Source organism: Mastigoproctus giganteus, chromosome 2, assembly GCF_048544385.1.
Source record: "Mastigoproctus giganteus isolate SK-2022 chromosome 2, ASM4854438v1, whole genome shotgun sequence".
Classification (NCBI taxonomy): domain Eukaryota; kingdom Metazoa; phylum Arthropoda; class Arachnida; order Uropygi; family Thelyphonidae; genus Mastigoproctus; species Mastigoproctus giganteus.
In genome coordinates, this window is record NC_143576.1 from 215,884,759 (window position 1) to 215,902,905 (window position 18,147).

General features: G+C 36.7%; 1 protein-coding gene across 1 annotated transcript in view; it reads left to right on the plus strand.

Annotated features, from left to right (window-relative positions):
* LOC150090084 (constitutive coactivator of PPAR-gamma-like protein 2) overlaps nucleotides 1–18,147 on the plus strand; it is a 138,636-nt gene that overhangs the window by 115,542 nt on the left and 4,947 nt on the right. Inside the window, exons 11-12 of the mRNA XM_090390169.1 lie at nucleotides 8,695–8,809; nucleotides 9,774–9,892. Coding sequence (XP_090246295.1) covers nucleotides 8,695–8,809; nucleotides 9,774–9,892 — 234 coding nt within the window. The remainder of the gene's footprint in view (nucleotides 1–8,694; nucleotides 8,810–9,773; nucleotides 9,893–18,147) is intronic.

Below are 18,147 nucleotides of genomic sequence, written 5' to 3' on the forward strand. Positions count from 1 at the left end.
TGCCAAGCAGCAATCCTTCATGATGACTTGAACAGACTTCACAGATGGCCAGGGAAGTGGCAGCTATGTTTCAATGCTGCTAAATGCAAGGTCTTACACTTGGTATCAATGATTTATCGAACGCTATCCTGTTGAGATACGGAGTTTATAATCCTACTGTATAGGGCAATTGTAAGGCCACGTAGGGAGTGTGGAGACCTCATCTGAAAAAAGACACTGAACTTCTTGAAAAGATCCAAAGATGAGCAACTCGAATGGTGAGATCGACAGAAGGACCATATGAAGAAATACTTTGATTGTGTGGGCTACAGAGCTTGGCAACAGTCACCTTTGAGGTTTATAAGGCTTTGAGAGGGATTAGTAAAATGAATGAAGATGGAATTCTCACTGTTATAAAGAATTCTACTACTAAGAGCCAAAAATTCAAATTACAGGGGTTGAGGTTCAGATTAGGAAGTTTTGATTTAGCTAGCGAGTCATTGGTAGCTGGAACAAGTTGCCCTCACAGGTGGTTAAGGCTGACAGTTTGAATAAATTCAAAGGTCAACTGGATAGTTACCTGTGTGAGGAGGCAAGCATGTTATCTGCACTTCCTTATCTAATTGTTGGGTTTTTTTTTTTTTTGGTTTTTTTTACCAATGCAGCAAAAGTGTGTGGCTTCCTTGCACTATATGGTGAATGCTATTACTGCGTTCCGATAATCTTCATCATTCAAGAAGCATTTCACCTATATCAGGGGCCCTAGTGCATCCCAATAAAACCTTTTCCAAATCACTACAAACAACCCCCAATTTTGGAGAATGGTGAAAATGGTTTGGATAAAACTGCATGAAGCAATGGATCCATTGTGTATGCTGCATTCTACTGCCTGAGTGAATATGCAGTGGCCTGGGGGAGTGTTCTGTTAGGAATGCTGTAATTAAGGCCCCTGATACGTGTGTAACTTTGTGCTTGACTTGGTAACTCAGAAGACTCGTTTTCTGCTGCAGAACTGCAGTAAAAAAAAAAAAAAACTCATCTGATCAACAAACCCTTTTTTTTCCAGTAAACACAACCCAGACAAAATGGGTACCAAAAGATTTAAATGTAGACCAGAAGACAGAGTACATTTTGTGTTTGTGAAATTTACCCAGGATTCAAGCAAGTTGGTCAGCCAGTTGATTTCTATAATACAGAGAACATACAGCAGTCCATGGAGTAGCATCATGAAGGATTTCCTTTGCCACAAGATTCTGATTCTGAAGGGCACCATCAGCTACCGTGGTGATGTAATCAGTTGTTTTAAATCCATTGTGGGTCCATCTCAGTTTATCTACATAGAGTGTCAACTAAAAAGTACTAAGATCTAATTGTATGTATTTAGGTTTAGGCTATTTGTCATAAGGCGCCTCCGTAGCCAGGTGGGAAGGAGCAGCAGTGCGTAGCACAGGCTTCTTGATTAGACCGGGGTTTGAGCCCATCACCACTAAATACGGAGGATGCGGAAAGGTCAGGGAATGACCACCGCATATCACGGAGCAATATGGCCTTAGTTGCTAATGCCCCTAAAAAAAAAACCAAATAACAAATAGCTATTTGTCATCTGGACCATTCTTGTCATATTTAATCTCAAAATTTAATGTTAAAATTATATTGATTATTACCATTGAGATTTTACAATTTCTAAATTTAAATTTTGCTTGATCACTGCTTTTTTCTGTAGGAAAGTTGTTCCCTCTTCTCCATTTTACGTAAAAACATTTATCGGGGCACTTGTGAAATTAATGTAGAGAAATCTTGTGGGTAGGTACAACATTGCTCTCATATACTAGCTGTTCTACAGAAAAAAATTGGAAAATATACACAGTACCACCATTATGTGTATTTTCCCAAATCAGATCAATCTGCATTCATTCCAGAAATACACCGGTGTTGACGAGTGTTGGACTTAATCAACAACAAGACAAATTGTAAAATCTAAATAGTAAAAACTTAGTCCAAATATGACAAAAATGGTCTAGACAACAAACGGTCTAAAAATAAATAAGATAGACCAAACTGCCTTTTAATTTTCAGTAGGATATATTGAAATTCTCTCTCTCTCTCTCTCTCTCTCTCTCTCTCTCTCTCTCTCTCTCTCTCTCTCTCTCTCTCTCTCTCTCTCTCTCTCTCTCTCTCTCTCTCTCTCTCTGTGTGTGTGTGTGTGTGTGTCAGATCAACACAAATTTTCAGCATATGTTCTATTAGTTCATAGGAAGGTTTAGGCATACTTATAATTCCATAGTCTCCCAAGCCAACAGAAATGTACATGCACCACTGGGCTATCTTATTTTTTCCCTGCAAAAACTAAAGATTACTTTCCCCATCATGCCCAGTTTCATCTGCTTTATAATATTCTTACAATTTAGAAATACACTGTTGGCATAACTCCCCCTGTCGAACTAACAAACAACATAAAAATCTTCTAGATAAAAATATAAATGTAAGTGAAAATGTAGGTCTTTAAGGACATTTAGGAACCTGTACTTAAATAGCTATCCTGTATTTTCACCACCAGTGTTTCACAGTTCTTAGGTTTCTGTTTGCCAATGACCATTATTCCTGTCTTTTGTTAATTCTGTGAACAAATGCAAAATGACATAACTTAGAATAATATATAAAATAAAGATACACAATCCTATTTGAGTTCAGCAGTGAAACATTTAATACACTATGATTTAACTTTGATAAGATTAATGCAATGAAAAGGTAATAACAGTTTGTTAGAAAGTAGTTGTACATTTCAAAAGATAGTTACCTGAGTTACATCAAACATCTGCTCCAGAATTTTCTGCTGAATTACTTTTAGCTTCTATGGGAATCAGAGAGGACAGGAAAAACACAGCATCTTTATGCATCCATGTGTGGATGACTTATATAGTAATGGCTATATTTAAATATCATCTCAGCATTAGCATTAGTAGGGCATATGATGCAAGAAAGCGAGCTTATATAACATCAGCCAAAAAAAAAAAAAAAAAAACCACCCTTTCCATTTCACCCATACATTCACTCCAAATGTTTTTCTAGTTCTACCTTGAACTTATTTAAGTTGCTGACCTCCACTACGACAGATGGAAGTTTGTTCTAACTATCAACCACCCTATGGTTAAAGGCGAATTTCCGCACATCTATTCTACAATTGTCTTTTCTCAATTTGAATTTATACTCCCTCAGGTGACTAATCTGGGCAAGAGGAAGAATCCTATCAGCATTGAGCTTTCCCAATCCATTCAAGGCTTATACACCTCAAATCACCTTGCAGGTGCCTAGTCTCCAGAAGCTTCAATTTGCAGAACTTAAGTCTTTCTTGGTAACAACAACCCTTTGTTCCACTCACCAACCTCTTTGCCCTCCTCTGTAATCTTTCAGCAGTTCTACATCATTTCCTAAAATTAGGCCTCCAGACCTGTATATAGTACTCAAGGTGTGGCCTAACCATTGCCTTATACAATGGGAAAATCGCCCCTCATCCCTGCTAGGAAAATTCCCATATATCATTGACAAGGCACCATGAGCTACTCTTGCAGCCTTTTTTGCACTGCTCAGAAAACGTCATATCTGACTGCACAGTTACCCCCAGGTCCTTTTCATTCTTCACTACCCTGAGTGTAGTACCACCCAGTTGATACATTACTCTAGGGTTGGCGCCTCCGTAGCCAGGTGGGAAGGAGCAGCAGTGCGTAGCACACGCTTCTTGATTAGACCGGGGTTCGAGCCCGTCACCACCAAATACGGAGGATGCGGAAAGGTCAGGGAATGACCACCGCATATCCCGGAGCAATATGGCCTTAGTTGCTAATGCTCCCAAAAAAAAAAAAACCAAAATAACTCTAGGGTTACTGCTACTCATATGCAGTACTTTACATTTGTCGATGTTAAACTTCAGTTGCCACCTCCCAGCCCATCTGTTCAACTTCTCTAGATCCTGTTACAGTAGCACACTGCCATTAATGTCATTAACAATCCTGCCAACCATTGTATCATCTGCAAACTTTGGCACTAAGCCTGATATACGGTCATCAATATCATTGATAAATATACAAAACAACAGTGGACCCAACACCGAACCCTGGGGAACTCCACTAATAACATTAATCCATGAAGGGCAGTGTCCATTGTAGCAACTTTCCCTTAATGCCATACTACTCCAATTTGTACAGTAGTCTTCCATGTGCCACAGTATCAAAAGCTTTCCTAAAATCCAAGTATATGATATCAAAATTATTCTTTCCATCCAATTCCTTTGTGACCACATCACTGTATCTAATCAAATTTGTTAGAGAAGATTTCCCCTTAACAAACCTATGCTGTATCTGAACTATAACTGCAGTCTTGTCTAGATGATCCTGCATTGCTTCCTTAACCAATGACTATTATTTTCCCTGGAACAGAAGTTAGACTAACAGGTCTGTAATTACTCCTATCACCCTTTGATCCCCCTTTGTTAATTGAGGACACTGCACATCTCCAGTCTATATGAACCTTCCCTGAGTCCAAGGAAGCTTTCATAATTATGGCTAAGGGTTTTCTTACTTCCTTTGCTGTCTCCTTTAATATAACTGGATAGATTCCCATCCACTCCAGATGCCTTTCTTACATTTAACTTCAACAATTTCTCCTCCACTTTGCTCTAAATTATTGGACAAGTCCACTAATTTTGATTTTTCTCTAATTTTTCAGTGTAGCCTGCACTAGCAGGCTACACTGAAAACTACACTACGCTGTACTGGGCTTGACTGAGTGTTGTATCAGTTGTGCTAATAACGGGCATGTGATTTCTGGAAATATGTCTGGTGAATCATATACACAAATGGTATTTTTCCTAACCTCACATAATATGGCACTACCCAAGTTTATGCATCCATGCCTGTAATGTTGATCGACCTAACATAAAATTTTTTTTAAAACCCCTGACCACTTTGTTCCAGATATCCATTTGACTCAGATAACATCACAGGGCTTAAAGTACTGGAACCATTGGCAGGTAGTGATCACGCAGTCATTAGCTGAAAGTTGAAGAAAGATGTTGCAGTAGTGAAACCTAAAGGCAGGAATTTTAATTTCAGAAAAGGGGACTGTGACGGTTTAAGGCACTACGTGGCATCTATTAATTGGGCAGACTGCAGGGGGACGGTGCATACATTAGAATCATGGAATACCTTTAAAGCAATAATCACAGAAGCCATGAATCCATATACATCGTTAAGAAAATAAAACACAAGAAAGATGGTGAGACAAATGTAGAGCCCACCAGTCTAATTGAGCAGAAAAGACAAATTTGGAAGTTACACAACAATGAAAATAAGCCGACAACAGCTACAAGTTGATCTATAATGGTACCACAGTTAGGTTGGGGAGGCCAGGGCTGAGTACGAGAAAGCACTAGCTAAGAGAACTAAGAATTGAGACAGAATTTTTCATGTATATAAATACAAAGAAGATCAGTCCAGACCTTTGTGTACTGGGAGGTGTGGGAAAGTCAAAGATAACCCAACTGGTGAATTGAATAGGTACTTCACATCAGTCTTTGCTGAGCTATATGAAATTAGTGATTTCGAAATTGCAGAAGACTGTTTATTGGAGACTTTTGAAACTAAAGGCATGTAAGGGTCCTGAATTTTATGGCTTATACCCAGTAATTTTGAGGAAGGTGGCAAGAGAGAGAGGGTATTGAACCATTAAGGTTAATAATGAGGGCATCATTGAACTTGGGAGAGATTTCTTTGGATTGGAGAAGTGCCAGTGTATTGCCAATACATAAAAAGTGAAATTGGTAAATGGCGCCTCCGTAGCCAGGTGGGAAGGAACAGCAGTGCGTAGCACATGCTTCTGATTAGACCGGGGTTCGAGCCCGTTACGATCAAATACGGAGGATGTGGAAAGGTCAGGGAATGACCACCGCATATCCCGGAGTAATATGGCCTTAGTTGCTAATGCTCCTAAACCAAATAACAAACAAACAAATTGGTAAATAAAATCACTTAGTCTGACTTCAGTGGTAGGTGCAATCTTAGAGGCAATGATTAAGAGTGCAGTTCAGGGACATTTGTATAAATATGGCATTCTGAAGGATAGAACATGATTTTGCTAAGGGAGAATCATGTTCAGCTTACTTGGTAAACTATTTTGACACAGTTACTCATGAGCTATATGTAGTGAACAATTTTGACATAGTTAATTTGAATATTAGCCACGTATTTGACTCACCCTCATGAGAAGTTACTGTATAAGCTGGAACATGTTTGGATTACTGGTAAGATTACAAGATGGATCGCTGGGTGGCTGCAAAACATAAGGCAGAAGATTATGATTAATGGATATTCTCCAGATTGGTGTACCGTCAGAAGTGGGTTCCCCTCAAGGATTGGTTCTTGGACCGCCATTGTTTCTGATTTTCATGAACATCAATGAAGAGATAAAGGGTGTGGCGTCAAAATTTTCAGGTGACATTAAGATTGAGAGAGTCTTTGATGATCAGTGCCAAGCAGAGCTCGTTCAGAGTGACTTGAACAGGCTTCGAGAATGGTCAGAAAAGTGGCAGCTATGTTTTAATGCAGCAAAATGCAGTTTTTCACTTTTAGAATAGCAACCCCAAAATAACTTAGACTTAGCAGGGTTGAATTAAAATCATTAGAAAAAGGAAGGGTTCTGTGGTGTATAAACAGACAGCCAGTAAAGCCCATGGTGCCCCACTGATGATTTATCAAACAATATCCTGTAGAGATAGGGAGGTCATAATCCCACCATATAAAGCAATTGCAAGACCTCATTTGGAATACTGTGTCCAAGTATAGACACCTCATCTGAAAAAAGACATTGAGCTTCTTGAAAGGGTCCAAAGATGGGCCACTTGCAGGTGAGATTAGCAAAAGGGTGGCCATATGAATAAAGACTTCAATTATGTAGGCTACAGAGCTTGAAACCAGGCACCTTAGAGAGGACTGATTGAGGTGTATAAGGGTCTGAGAGAGGTTAGTAAAATGAGTGAAGGTAGAAGTTTCACTGCTATAAAGTTCCAGAAGTAGTGGCCAGAAATTCAAATTACAGGGGTTGAGGTTTAGACTTGAATTGTAGGGAGTTTTCTTTTAGTCAGCAAGTTGATTACTGGAAGAAGTTGCCTCTGCAGGTAGTTGAGGCTGACAGTTTTTGAATAAATTCAAAGATCAATTGGATGGTTTCCTACCTGAGTAGGAAAGTGCGTATATATATATATATTTTTTCTTGGCCAGTGCAGCAAGATCCTGTGGTTTCTTTGCACTATATGGCTAGTACTAATATCCATTAAATGTTGACATTTAAGTTTCCCATTCCAGTCAATCACTACTGTCCAGTATCAGCCTCAAACATATAACTCCATAAAATATCTGCTATGTATACAATGACAACCTAATCTCTTCATTGAAAACAAACTATTATTGCTACTATATAATTGTATATACAACATTTAAAATCTCACACATTTCATTCTTTTAAAAACCTCTTCAATAAAATACATAAAACATCAGAAAACCTAATTGCAGCTCACAGGACTCCAAGTAGGAATTAACATTTTGTATAACTCCAACCTGATTCCATAAAGTCTGTATAAGGGCATTACACAAGTGCATTCAAAAACCAAATGCTTTATGGTCCCATCAACATCACTGTAATGATTTCAATTCAATTCCCAAAGAAGGTAATCTGAATCATATTCCATGTTCTGTTATGGCTTTTGTTCCCTGCAACCCAAAATCTATCCACTCTATTTTTTTACCTCCAGAAAACTAGTATGTGACCTTGCCTTCAGCAGAACTGTCCCATCTTTTTTGCCAAGTTCGGTTAACTTCCTCTTGGGACCTTTGCCTTTCTTATTTCACAGCAAACTTATGTACTTCTTGTCTTTCCTTGGTCAGGCTCTTATCCCCCATAACATCCAAAGAGTTATGGGGGATAATATCTTAGTTGCATATTCCAGTGCTCTTTGCACAACAACCAAATCTTTTGGAAGTCTATAACCTGCAGTTCATCATTTGAGACAGTGCTGCTCACATCAGTCACCTTAATAATACATCTTAGTGCCAAGATATGGTGCCTACTATAATAGCATTGTTCCCAACCTGATAACCCTAAGCACTACATGTATACATCATAATTAGAATAAATAAACATTTATAGCATTTTCAATACTTCACCCCCTTTATTCCCAGTTTTTTTTTCCTTTTTATTGTTAAATTTGTATAATAATGTCTACTTTCTTTTTGAGGTACTGTACTTCAGAGGTATAAGGTATTACTGGTTCCTCATAACATACTGTAAGAGATCTATGTGCACTCAAGCTACCCTTAGGTAGCATAACTTTGGAATTATTTGGAGATATCATTAATTTGTGCAGCTGAACTCACTGCTTTATCCTCAAGATTTCGTGTTTATCTGATATCAAATTTATTTTGATCAAGTTTATGATATAATGTTACTTCTCTGTTTACTTTTCCAAAAGTCCATCTGTGATGTGCTAAAAAGATGGTGTATAAAAATTTTTTTAATGCCCTTGCTTTTTTGATTTAATGTTTACAAAGGGTACAATATAATAATACTGTTAAATTGCAATAAAAACTTTCATTATTTGTAAATTGCTTACATGTATATATGTAGGCATTAAAAAAAAAAATACTTTTTTTTTTTATGCAACTGTAGAAGCTTTTGTGTTTGCATTTGTAGGTATGGACCTGGTAGTGGGTTAGGACATGGGTATATACCTCGTCGAGCACCATTCACACGTATCCGAAGGCCTGGATCACTAATTGCACAGGTTAGCTTGATTATATTATAATATAATAATATTTGTTATGTTCATTAAAAGAAAAATGTTGTATAATTCAGATTTTTCGTGATCTGTACTTGCATGCATAAGAGAGCACCTGACTTTTGAGCTTTGGAATACTAAAATTTGTTATTTGAAGAATAGTGGAACACATACTGATAGGAGAAAGCACACAATCTTTATTTGGTTATAAACGAATGTTAGTTGTCCAAAAGGAAAACAGAGAAACATATTAGCATGGTGGCAAGAGAGTTTAAAATATGAATGATTTACTTTGCTTTATATTGAGGAAAAAAAACTGGAAAGCTGAAGGTTCCTTTGGAGCTCTTGACTACCGATGTGAAAAATGGCTATCGTCGGAAGGCTGCGGGACATTTAAATATAAAAAGCATGTGAAATATGACACCAAATGCAAAATGTTGTTATCCACCAGACCCTGACATTTTGAATGGACATACATTCTCTTAATCAGTGTAGTGTTTTTAAAGGAGAAACAAAAAAGAGATGCATGGACAAGATGTCATTGTAGACAGCTGTTACAGAAATGACTCAGTTTTGAAAAATATTTTTGAACAGACAAATTACACTGTTCCATCAGAGTAAGGCTCCGATGCAACTTGCCTGTTCAAGAATAATATCAGGTCACCACTAATATATTTAGGCCTACTTTGTATGTATTTTTATTATTTTTTTATTATTGATTTTAAATTTGATACTTAAGAGGAATGCAGAAATTACTATTTCTTTATATTATAAAAGTGTAGCAGAACTTTATTTAAACAAGTAATGATGTTTTTAAAATAACCTTGAGTGATATTCCTTTGAACAAAATTTCGATACAGCAAAGTGATTCATGTTTCCATGAGAAGTTTATTGTAACAGGATTTTATTGTATTCTAAGTTAACATAAAACATACCTGAAACATTTGTTAATTCTAGATAATTTCAATAGGTTACTAAAAAGAAACCAATTAAAAAGAACAAACTTGTAAGAAAAGCTGATGTACACAATGGCAGTGGCGATGGAACAGAAGTGATCAGAAATGGAAATCCAAAAGACAAATTAGACAGGTGAGTCACATTTTTTTTTAAATTTTGATACTCTGCTGGCATTTGTTTAATAACATTATTGTTATTAAACATGTTATTTTCTGAACATATTGTTATTTAACCCTTGTTTAATAACGTTTGTATTTAACTCTTGAGATTACTGCTACCCATATGCAGTACCTTGCATTTGTCAACTATTAAACTTCAGTTGCCATTTCTCAGCCCATCTGCCTAATTCTCCTAGATCTTGTTGCAGCAGCATACCTTCATTACTGTCATTAACCACCCTACCAACTTTTGTATTATCTGCAAACTTAGATTTTAAGCCTGATATAGCATCATCCATATCATAAAAAAATACAGAAAACAACAATGGGCTCAGCACTGAACTGTATGGAACTTCACTAATAACATTAATCCACAAAGGGTAGTGTCCATTGATAATCACTTTGTCTTCACCCACTGAACCATCCTTTTAGCCATAGCATTAACTTTCTCTTAATGCCACGCTCCTCCAATTTGTACAGCAGTCTTTTATGTACAACAGTATGAGGGGAAAGAAGAAAAAAAAAGCTAAACCTCATGACACGGTAGTTAGATTCTTATAAAATCTCGTGTATTGTAAAACCAGGTTATACAGGGCTAAGAACCAGTACAAAAAGAGGGGTTGTGTTCTAAAAGCTAACAAAAATACACTATTTTTTTATAACTATCGGAAGCTTAATATTTATTTAAAATAGTAATGACTGATATATATATGTGTCAGATAATGTACGTTCATTTAATTTTCTTCCTCTTCATCCTGCTAAGCACATTCATTTCATTTTTTAATTAATTTATTTATTTTATTATTATTTATTTATATATATATATATATATATATATATATATATTTTTTTTTTTTTTTTTTTTTCATTTATTGAGTAAATCCGGACCCTAGCCAAAAAATCTGACAGATCCGCCTATCCTGCTAAGTGCAGTCAATCAAACGAGAGAATGTTTTCTCTGTTGCAGAATCACCTTAACTTGCTTCTGCAGCATCTAGATTTCGTGTATCTTCTGCACTCTTTAAAATATCAGTAATATGGGTTGTTTGCTTTTGCTTAATAAATCTTTGTAAATTTCATGATATGGAGCTAAGCATTTTTGAAGCTCCCTTTTGAACTTTGCTCCTTTCAGTTGAAGGATCTCCATTCAAAAAATAAGATTCTAATTGATCAGCTAAGTTTATGCCTTCCCATATTCCTGGTGAAGTTTTCTCTTTTTTAATAAATGTTCTGTTGGGCATTTTTTTTTTTTTTCCCTCCATCAAAGACCTGTCTCATTGGCACTGAAAACGATGCGGTGTGTATCCATGTTCTTCAATATTTTTTTGGAATATTGAAGAATACTGCATACTTCTTGGTAGCTTCATTATCAGCTGATGTGCTTTCCCCCTTGAATTCTTACATTATGAAGTAGTTTTTTAAATCAATCGCTCAACCCAACCTTTACTGGCAATAAACTCCAGGTTAACAGAAGATTCTCCATTTTCTTTTAAATGGTTATAAATTTTTAGTGCCTTTTGTTTAATTATGTGGCCATCTAGTGCGAACCGTTTTTTTACTGCTATCGTCAATCCAAATCTGAGTGCTCTTTCCATTTTCTCAATTATGTGTACTCGGGGACAAGCTGTCATATTTGCGGACATGAAAGATCCAGCAACAACAGCAGTTCTAATTTTCTATTCATTTTTCTTTATGTTCTGGATTGTTGCTTCACTTAAATTTAAACTGTTTGCAATGTATGATACCTTTTCTCTTTTTTTAAGACGATCACAATTTGTATCTTTGATTCTAGAGAAATAAAGTTTCTTTTGAGTGATTCTTTTTTACTTTCCTTGGGCATAATTTAGGACTGGCATTTAATTCACAACAAAGAAATTATTCCAATATGGTTCTTAAGAAAAAAATTTATTAATACATACTCAGAAAAATTTATAAATAATCAAATAAAAACCAAAATAACCTTACAAAAACATCAAAAGTCACTGACTGCATGCTTCAATGTCAATTTTTTTATGCTCTCAAACGAGCACAAATTCAAAGCACAGAACATAACACTGGGATTTCCCTACAAAATAAAATACATGGCTTTCCCAGTATTTTTTTTTTTTTTTTTTTTTTTTTTTTTTGCATAATGACTAGAGTCAACAGTGGGGATATAAGTATAGTGCTGTGCAAGGATTGCCACAATTTATGGTGCCTCCGTAGCCAGGTGGGCAGGAGCAGCAGTGCGTAGCACACGCTTCTTGATTAGACCGGGGTTCGAGCCCGTGACCACCAAATACGGAGGATGCGGAAAGGTCAGGAAATGACCGCTGCATATCCCCGGAGCAGTATGGCATTAGTTGCTAATGCTCCTAAAAACCAAATAACAAACAACAACAAAGCCACAATTTATCAGTCGTGTTAGGGGGGGGGGAAACATTTGTCGTAGAAGTACCATGTAATATGGGGGTTGTGCCTGTATATGAATCAAAATTATTTTTTCCATCCATTTCCTGTCACTGCATCATAATACCCAATCAGATTGGTCAGATAAGATCTCCCCTTAACCAAACCCACGCTGTGAGTGAAGTATGTATGACCACTCCTGGTTAGATGGTCCTGCATTATTTATTTAACCAGTGACTCCATTATTTCTCCTAAACAAAAGTTAAGCTAACAGGTCTGTAATTACTCATGTCACCTTTTGATCCCCCTTTGAGAATTGGAGATATATTTGTACATCTCCAATCCATAGGGACCTCCCCTAAATCCAGAGATACTCTTGTAATTATGGCAGAGTATTTGCTTACCTCCTTTGCTGTCTCCCTTAATATAAATGGATAGATCCCATTCATCCCATGTGCCTTTTTCATGTTTCACTTCAACAATTTCTCTTCCATTTTCCTCTCAGTTATTACAAAATCATTTAGCTCCCTGTTAGAGCTTGAGAAACTTCTAGCATCCCCTACTCTAAAGAATTCCCCATGTGTGAATGCAGATGTAAAATACCCTATTCAGCTTGTCAGCAACTTAACAGGATTATGACATCAATTAGACCAATGATGTCCATTTGGTGTCATCTGCCTTGGTTTGCCTAACCTTCTTTGTGACACTTGATTGCAAAGTAGTTTATATCTACCAAGGTTTCTGTATTACCTGATAATTTATATGCATCCTAGTCATTTTCCTTCTCTGCCATGTGACTCAGTAGTTCATCTGACTTTTATTTATGTCTAATTGTTGGGATATCAGATGTGGTGTCACATCTGATATCCCAACACAGATATAAGGAGTGCAGAACTGGAATTTGGGGAGTACAGTGTCTACAGTAAGCGAGGAGGGGTTATGCTATTAGTTAAGAAACACACAAAATCCAAGGAAGTACAACTAGTTGACATGGCTGGACAGTGCAGTGTCGAGTTAGTTTGGTGTGACATAAGTACTGGGAAATCAAAATTGAGAGTAGGAGTGTGTTATAGGCCTAATAACTCTGATGAGTATAATAAACAACTGTACAGAGAAATAGTGGGCCAGAAAATCAGTGTCTTATAATGGGGATTTTAATTTCCCAGATATTGACTGGAACTTGTGGGTTAGTCACTCACACGCTAGCAAGGCTTTTGTGGATTTATTGGATGATTGTTTTCTACAGCAGCATGTTTGGGTAATACTCTTGATCTGATTATCAGTAGTGATTCTTCATCCATTAAGAATCTGCAGATAAAGACACCACTAGGTGGCATTGATCACAGTGTGCTGCAGTGAGATTTACTCAAAGAGGTAACTACCATCAGGGATAAAGGGAAGAGTTTTTGTGTTCGTAAAGTTGACTACGGAGGTCTCAGACAGTTTTTAAATTCTGTACAGTGGGATCAACTGATAATGTTACCAATGTTGAATTCTAAATGAGAAGCCTCTTCAGGGACTTAATTTTGGAGGCTACTAGACTTTTCATTCCAACTAAGAAATAATGTTCAAGGTTTGGCCTAAATGGATGTCAAATGAACTAATGAAGCTCATGGCAGAGAAGAAAAATGTCAGGGATGCATAAAAAGTATCAGGTAACACAGAAGCCTATGGCAGATATAAACTAGTCTGTAATCAAGTCACAAAGGAGGTTAGGCAGATGAAGACAGATCACGAGAATTCTTTGACAAAGGATGCAAAGAAAAACAGCAAAGAGTTCTTTACTTATGTAAACTCTAAAGGACGGGATGAATCAGATTGATCCACTTGATATCAATAGTTCAACTGTTGATGATCCTGCTCAGGTGGCTAACAAACTAAATGAGTATTTTGCATCTACATTAACACATGAGGAGTTATTCAGGGAGGGGAATGCCAGAGGTGAAATAAACTCTGGCAGTGAGCTAGATGGTTTTGTAATAACTGAGAGCAAAGTGAAAGAGAAATTGTTGATGATAAACATAAGAATGGTACCTGGGTTGGATGGGATCTATCCAGTTATATTAAAGGAGGCAGCAAAGGAAGTAAGCATACCCTTAGCCATAATTATGAGAGCTTCCTTGGATTCAGGGGAGAGGTACCCATGGACTGGAGATGTGCAAATGTGACCCCAATTCACAAAGGAGATTCAAAGAGAAACACAAGTAATTACAAACCTGTTAGTTTAATTTCTGTTCCAGGGAAATTAATGGAGGCCCCAATTAAAAGCACTGCAGAATCATCTAGACAAGACTTCAGTTATACATCGGAGAAAGCATGGGTTTGTTAAGGGGAAGTGTTGTCTGACAAATTTGGTTGGATACTATGATATGGTCACAAAGGAACTGGATGCAGAGAATAATTTTTATATCATATATAATCGAACTTCCCTATAACGAATTTGATAAATCCAGCGAAAAAATTCGTTATAGAGAAATTTCGTTATGCAGAGAATATCTTTTTTATTAGAAATTGTTATCTAATTAGAAAATGAAAATGAATCTACATTTATTTTTAATGTATTTTATTTCAAAAACATAGTTATTAAATTGCGTTTACACAATTTTCGCCGGTAAGTATCACAAATTAAAAAAATCTGTAATTTTCGTTTGCACAGTACAATTAAAAAATTGTCTGATTCTCAAAGAAAACCTCACATTTGTTCAGAGCATTAAAAACATTATCAGGAACATTTTCACAAAACTGTAGACACGTACGAACCGTTAATCAAGCGTTAATCAAGCGTTAATCATTTCTTCGTGAGTTGGCTTTTTTACGGGTTGTTCTGATGCGTCATCATTAATTTCTTCGTGATCGTGGTCACGTTTAACACTGTTCAGCAGTATTTCATTTTCATTTGGATGTTCTGCTGTGGTCTACATAAACATAACTATCCAGTGTTATTTCATTTTTGATGTTTCCGGACGATTCTAATAATGTCCAAAAGTTTTTCAGTTATGAAAGGGGCAGTTCATCTTGTTCGTCCAGTCGTTGTTCGACTTCTGAATTCAATGCAAATCCCGCTTTCAAAAAACAATTTTGAATAGTATATTCAGTGACATCGTTTGTCCAAACTTTTTCCAGTTCAGAGATGCAATCCAAGTTTCTATTTTCTGATAATGCATTGACAGTCTTCATTATTATTCTCTTTCGATAATGAGGCGCCTCCGTAGCCAGGTGGGAAGGAGCAGCAGCGCGTAGCACACGCTTCTTGATTAGACCGGGGTTCGAGCCCGTCACCACCAAATACGGAGGATGCGGAAAGGTCAGCGAATGACCACCGCATATCCCGGAGCAATATGGCCTTAGTTGCTAATGCTCCTAAAATCCAAAAAACAACCAAAAAACAATCTTTCGATAATGAAATTTAAAATTTTTAATGATGCATTGGTCCATTGGCTGGAGTTTTGACGTTACATTTGGTGGTAAACAAACAACTTCGCACTTTTAAGTTTGGCAGAAATACTGGCAGCATGTGCCGGACAGTTAGTTACCAACACGATTTTCCTTTTTTCTTTTGTTATACGCTTGTCTAGTTGTAATATCCATTCTTCACAAATATCACTTGTCATCCATGCTTTTTTATTAAAAGGTGTAGTCAACTTCCAAAGATTTTGTGCCTCTAAAACATCTTGGGTTTTTTGATATTCCGATGACTAAAAGTCTTAATTTTTAACTTCCTGTCATATTTGCTCCAACTAGCACAGTGATTCTTTCTTTGCTTTCCGCCAAAACATTTATCATCCTTAAAAGCAAGTGTTCTATTCGGTAAACATTTAAAGAATAAACCCATTTCGTCAGCATTAAAAACATCCTTACGCTCATATTCTTCCAAAATCTTCTTTAAGGTATTGTTCCTCCAACTGTTGCAATCTTCTTTGCTTACATTAACACTTTCTCCACAAATAACCTTTTCCACAATTCTGTGGTGCTTCTTAAATTTATCTAGCCACCGAGTGCTCGCATTAAATTCTGTATGTCCAAAGGACTGTGCAAATTTCAGAGCTTGTTGCTTTATTATTAGGCCCAATATTGGGATATTCTTTTCACGTATCATTTGCACCCATTTTAGAACAGCTTTATCAACATCTTCGTATATACACAACTTAATTCACTTCTTGTCTGCTCCTCCTTCAATTGCATTTAAAATTGATTCTCGATTTTTTTAAAATCGAAGATAAACTGCTTGCAGATATGCCATATTTCTCCGCAGCATCTTTTTTCTTAAAACCCTGGTCAGTATCATAACAATCTTTGCTTTATCATTAATACTTAAACACTTTCTCTTCGACATTGTTTTCGCAATTCTAAAAATTACTGGACTGCAGCTCTTGCCGATACATACACCGCAAACTTCGCTGCGCTGGCCATATAGTGAATTGTTAGTACAGATACCGCCTACTCAATGATGTTCGCTTGCCAATTCAACAGTATCACTCCCTTTGAAAAAATATAGGACTTTGTGAATTTCCTTAATTCTGCTTTCATTCATATATACACAAAAGAAAATTTATGATTAATGTATGCTGTATGTTACTTTTCAGGAAAAAAATATAAAAAAAATACAAGAGCATATAGCCTATGTGATTGATGACGAACGAAATTAAAAAAAAAAATCATGAAACCATCTAGTGGGAGTCCAGTTAGACGAGAACGGACATATCATATAATGATAGACATGAAGATCACGTGGTACAATTGAGGTTAGAAGCGGATGTCACTCAATAGGCGTTACTAAAAACAGACTATGGTAGCATTCTATGTATTGCCGCCGCAGCATGCTAAAGGTTTACCGAAGCGAATTTTGTTTTCCTCTGAGCCAACATCAATTTACAACTCTACCCTATTTATTGTAAAGTTTACGACCACTTTTAAGAAAACCCATTTAGTTTAATAACTCTAACAAAGACCCTCCTACGGGCATCAATGGCCACAAGTGTTCACTAAAAGGATGATTATTTAATTCCAGATGCTAATGCGCAATTTCGGAAGGAAGGAGGCAGTATATTTGAGCGGCTGTTTAGCAGTAAATGCTTGAAAATCTTCAAAACTGCTTTTACTAATTTTTTTAAAAAATTCGTTATAGAGAGACTAACACTTCGTTATATGGAGTTAATTTTATATGTAATTCCGTTTCAAGGTGCAATGTTTTGCGAAAAATTCGTAATATAGAGAAATTCGTTAAATAGAAGTTCGTAATAGAGAAGTTCCACTGTATTTGGATCTTAGAACGGCTTTTGATATTGTTGCACATGGAAGACTGCTGCACAAATTGGAGCAGTGTGACATTGGAGGCAAATTGCTACTATGGATAAAGGAAAGGTTGAGTGGGAGAAGACAGAGCATGGTAATCAATGGACACTGCTATTCATAGACTAATGTTATTAGTGGAGTCTCCCAGAGTTCAGTGTTGGGTCCATTGTTGTTTTCTGTATTTATTAATGATATTGCTGATGGTATATCAGGCTTAATGTCCAAGTTTGCAGATGATACGAAGGCTGGCAGGGTTGTTAATGATACTAATGACAGTACGCTGCTGCAACACTATCTAGAAAAGTTGATCAGATGGGCTGAGAGGTGGCAACTGAAGTTTAACATTCACAAATGTAAAATACTGCATATAGGAAGCAGTAACCTCAGAATAACGTATCAACTGTGGTACTACACTGACAGTGATAGAGAATGAAAAGGACCTCGGGGCAATTGTGCAGGCAGATATGAAGTTTTTTGAACGGTGCAGATGGTCTGCAAGAGTAGCTCATAGTGTTTTGTCAATGTTATACAGGAATTTTTTAGCAGGGA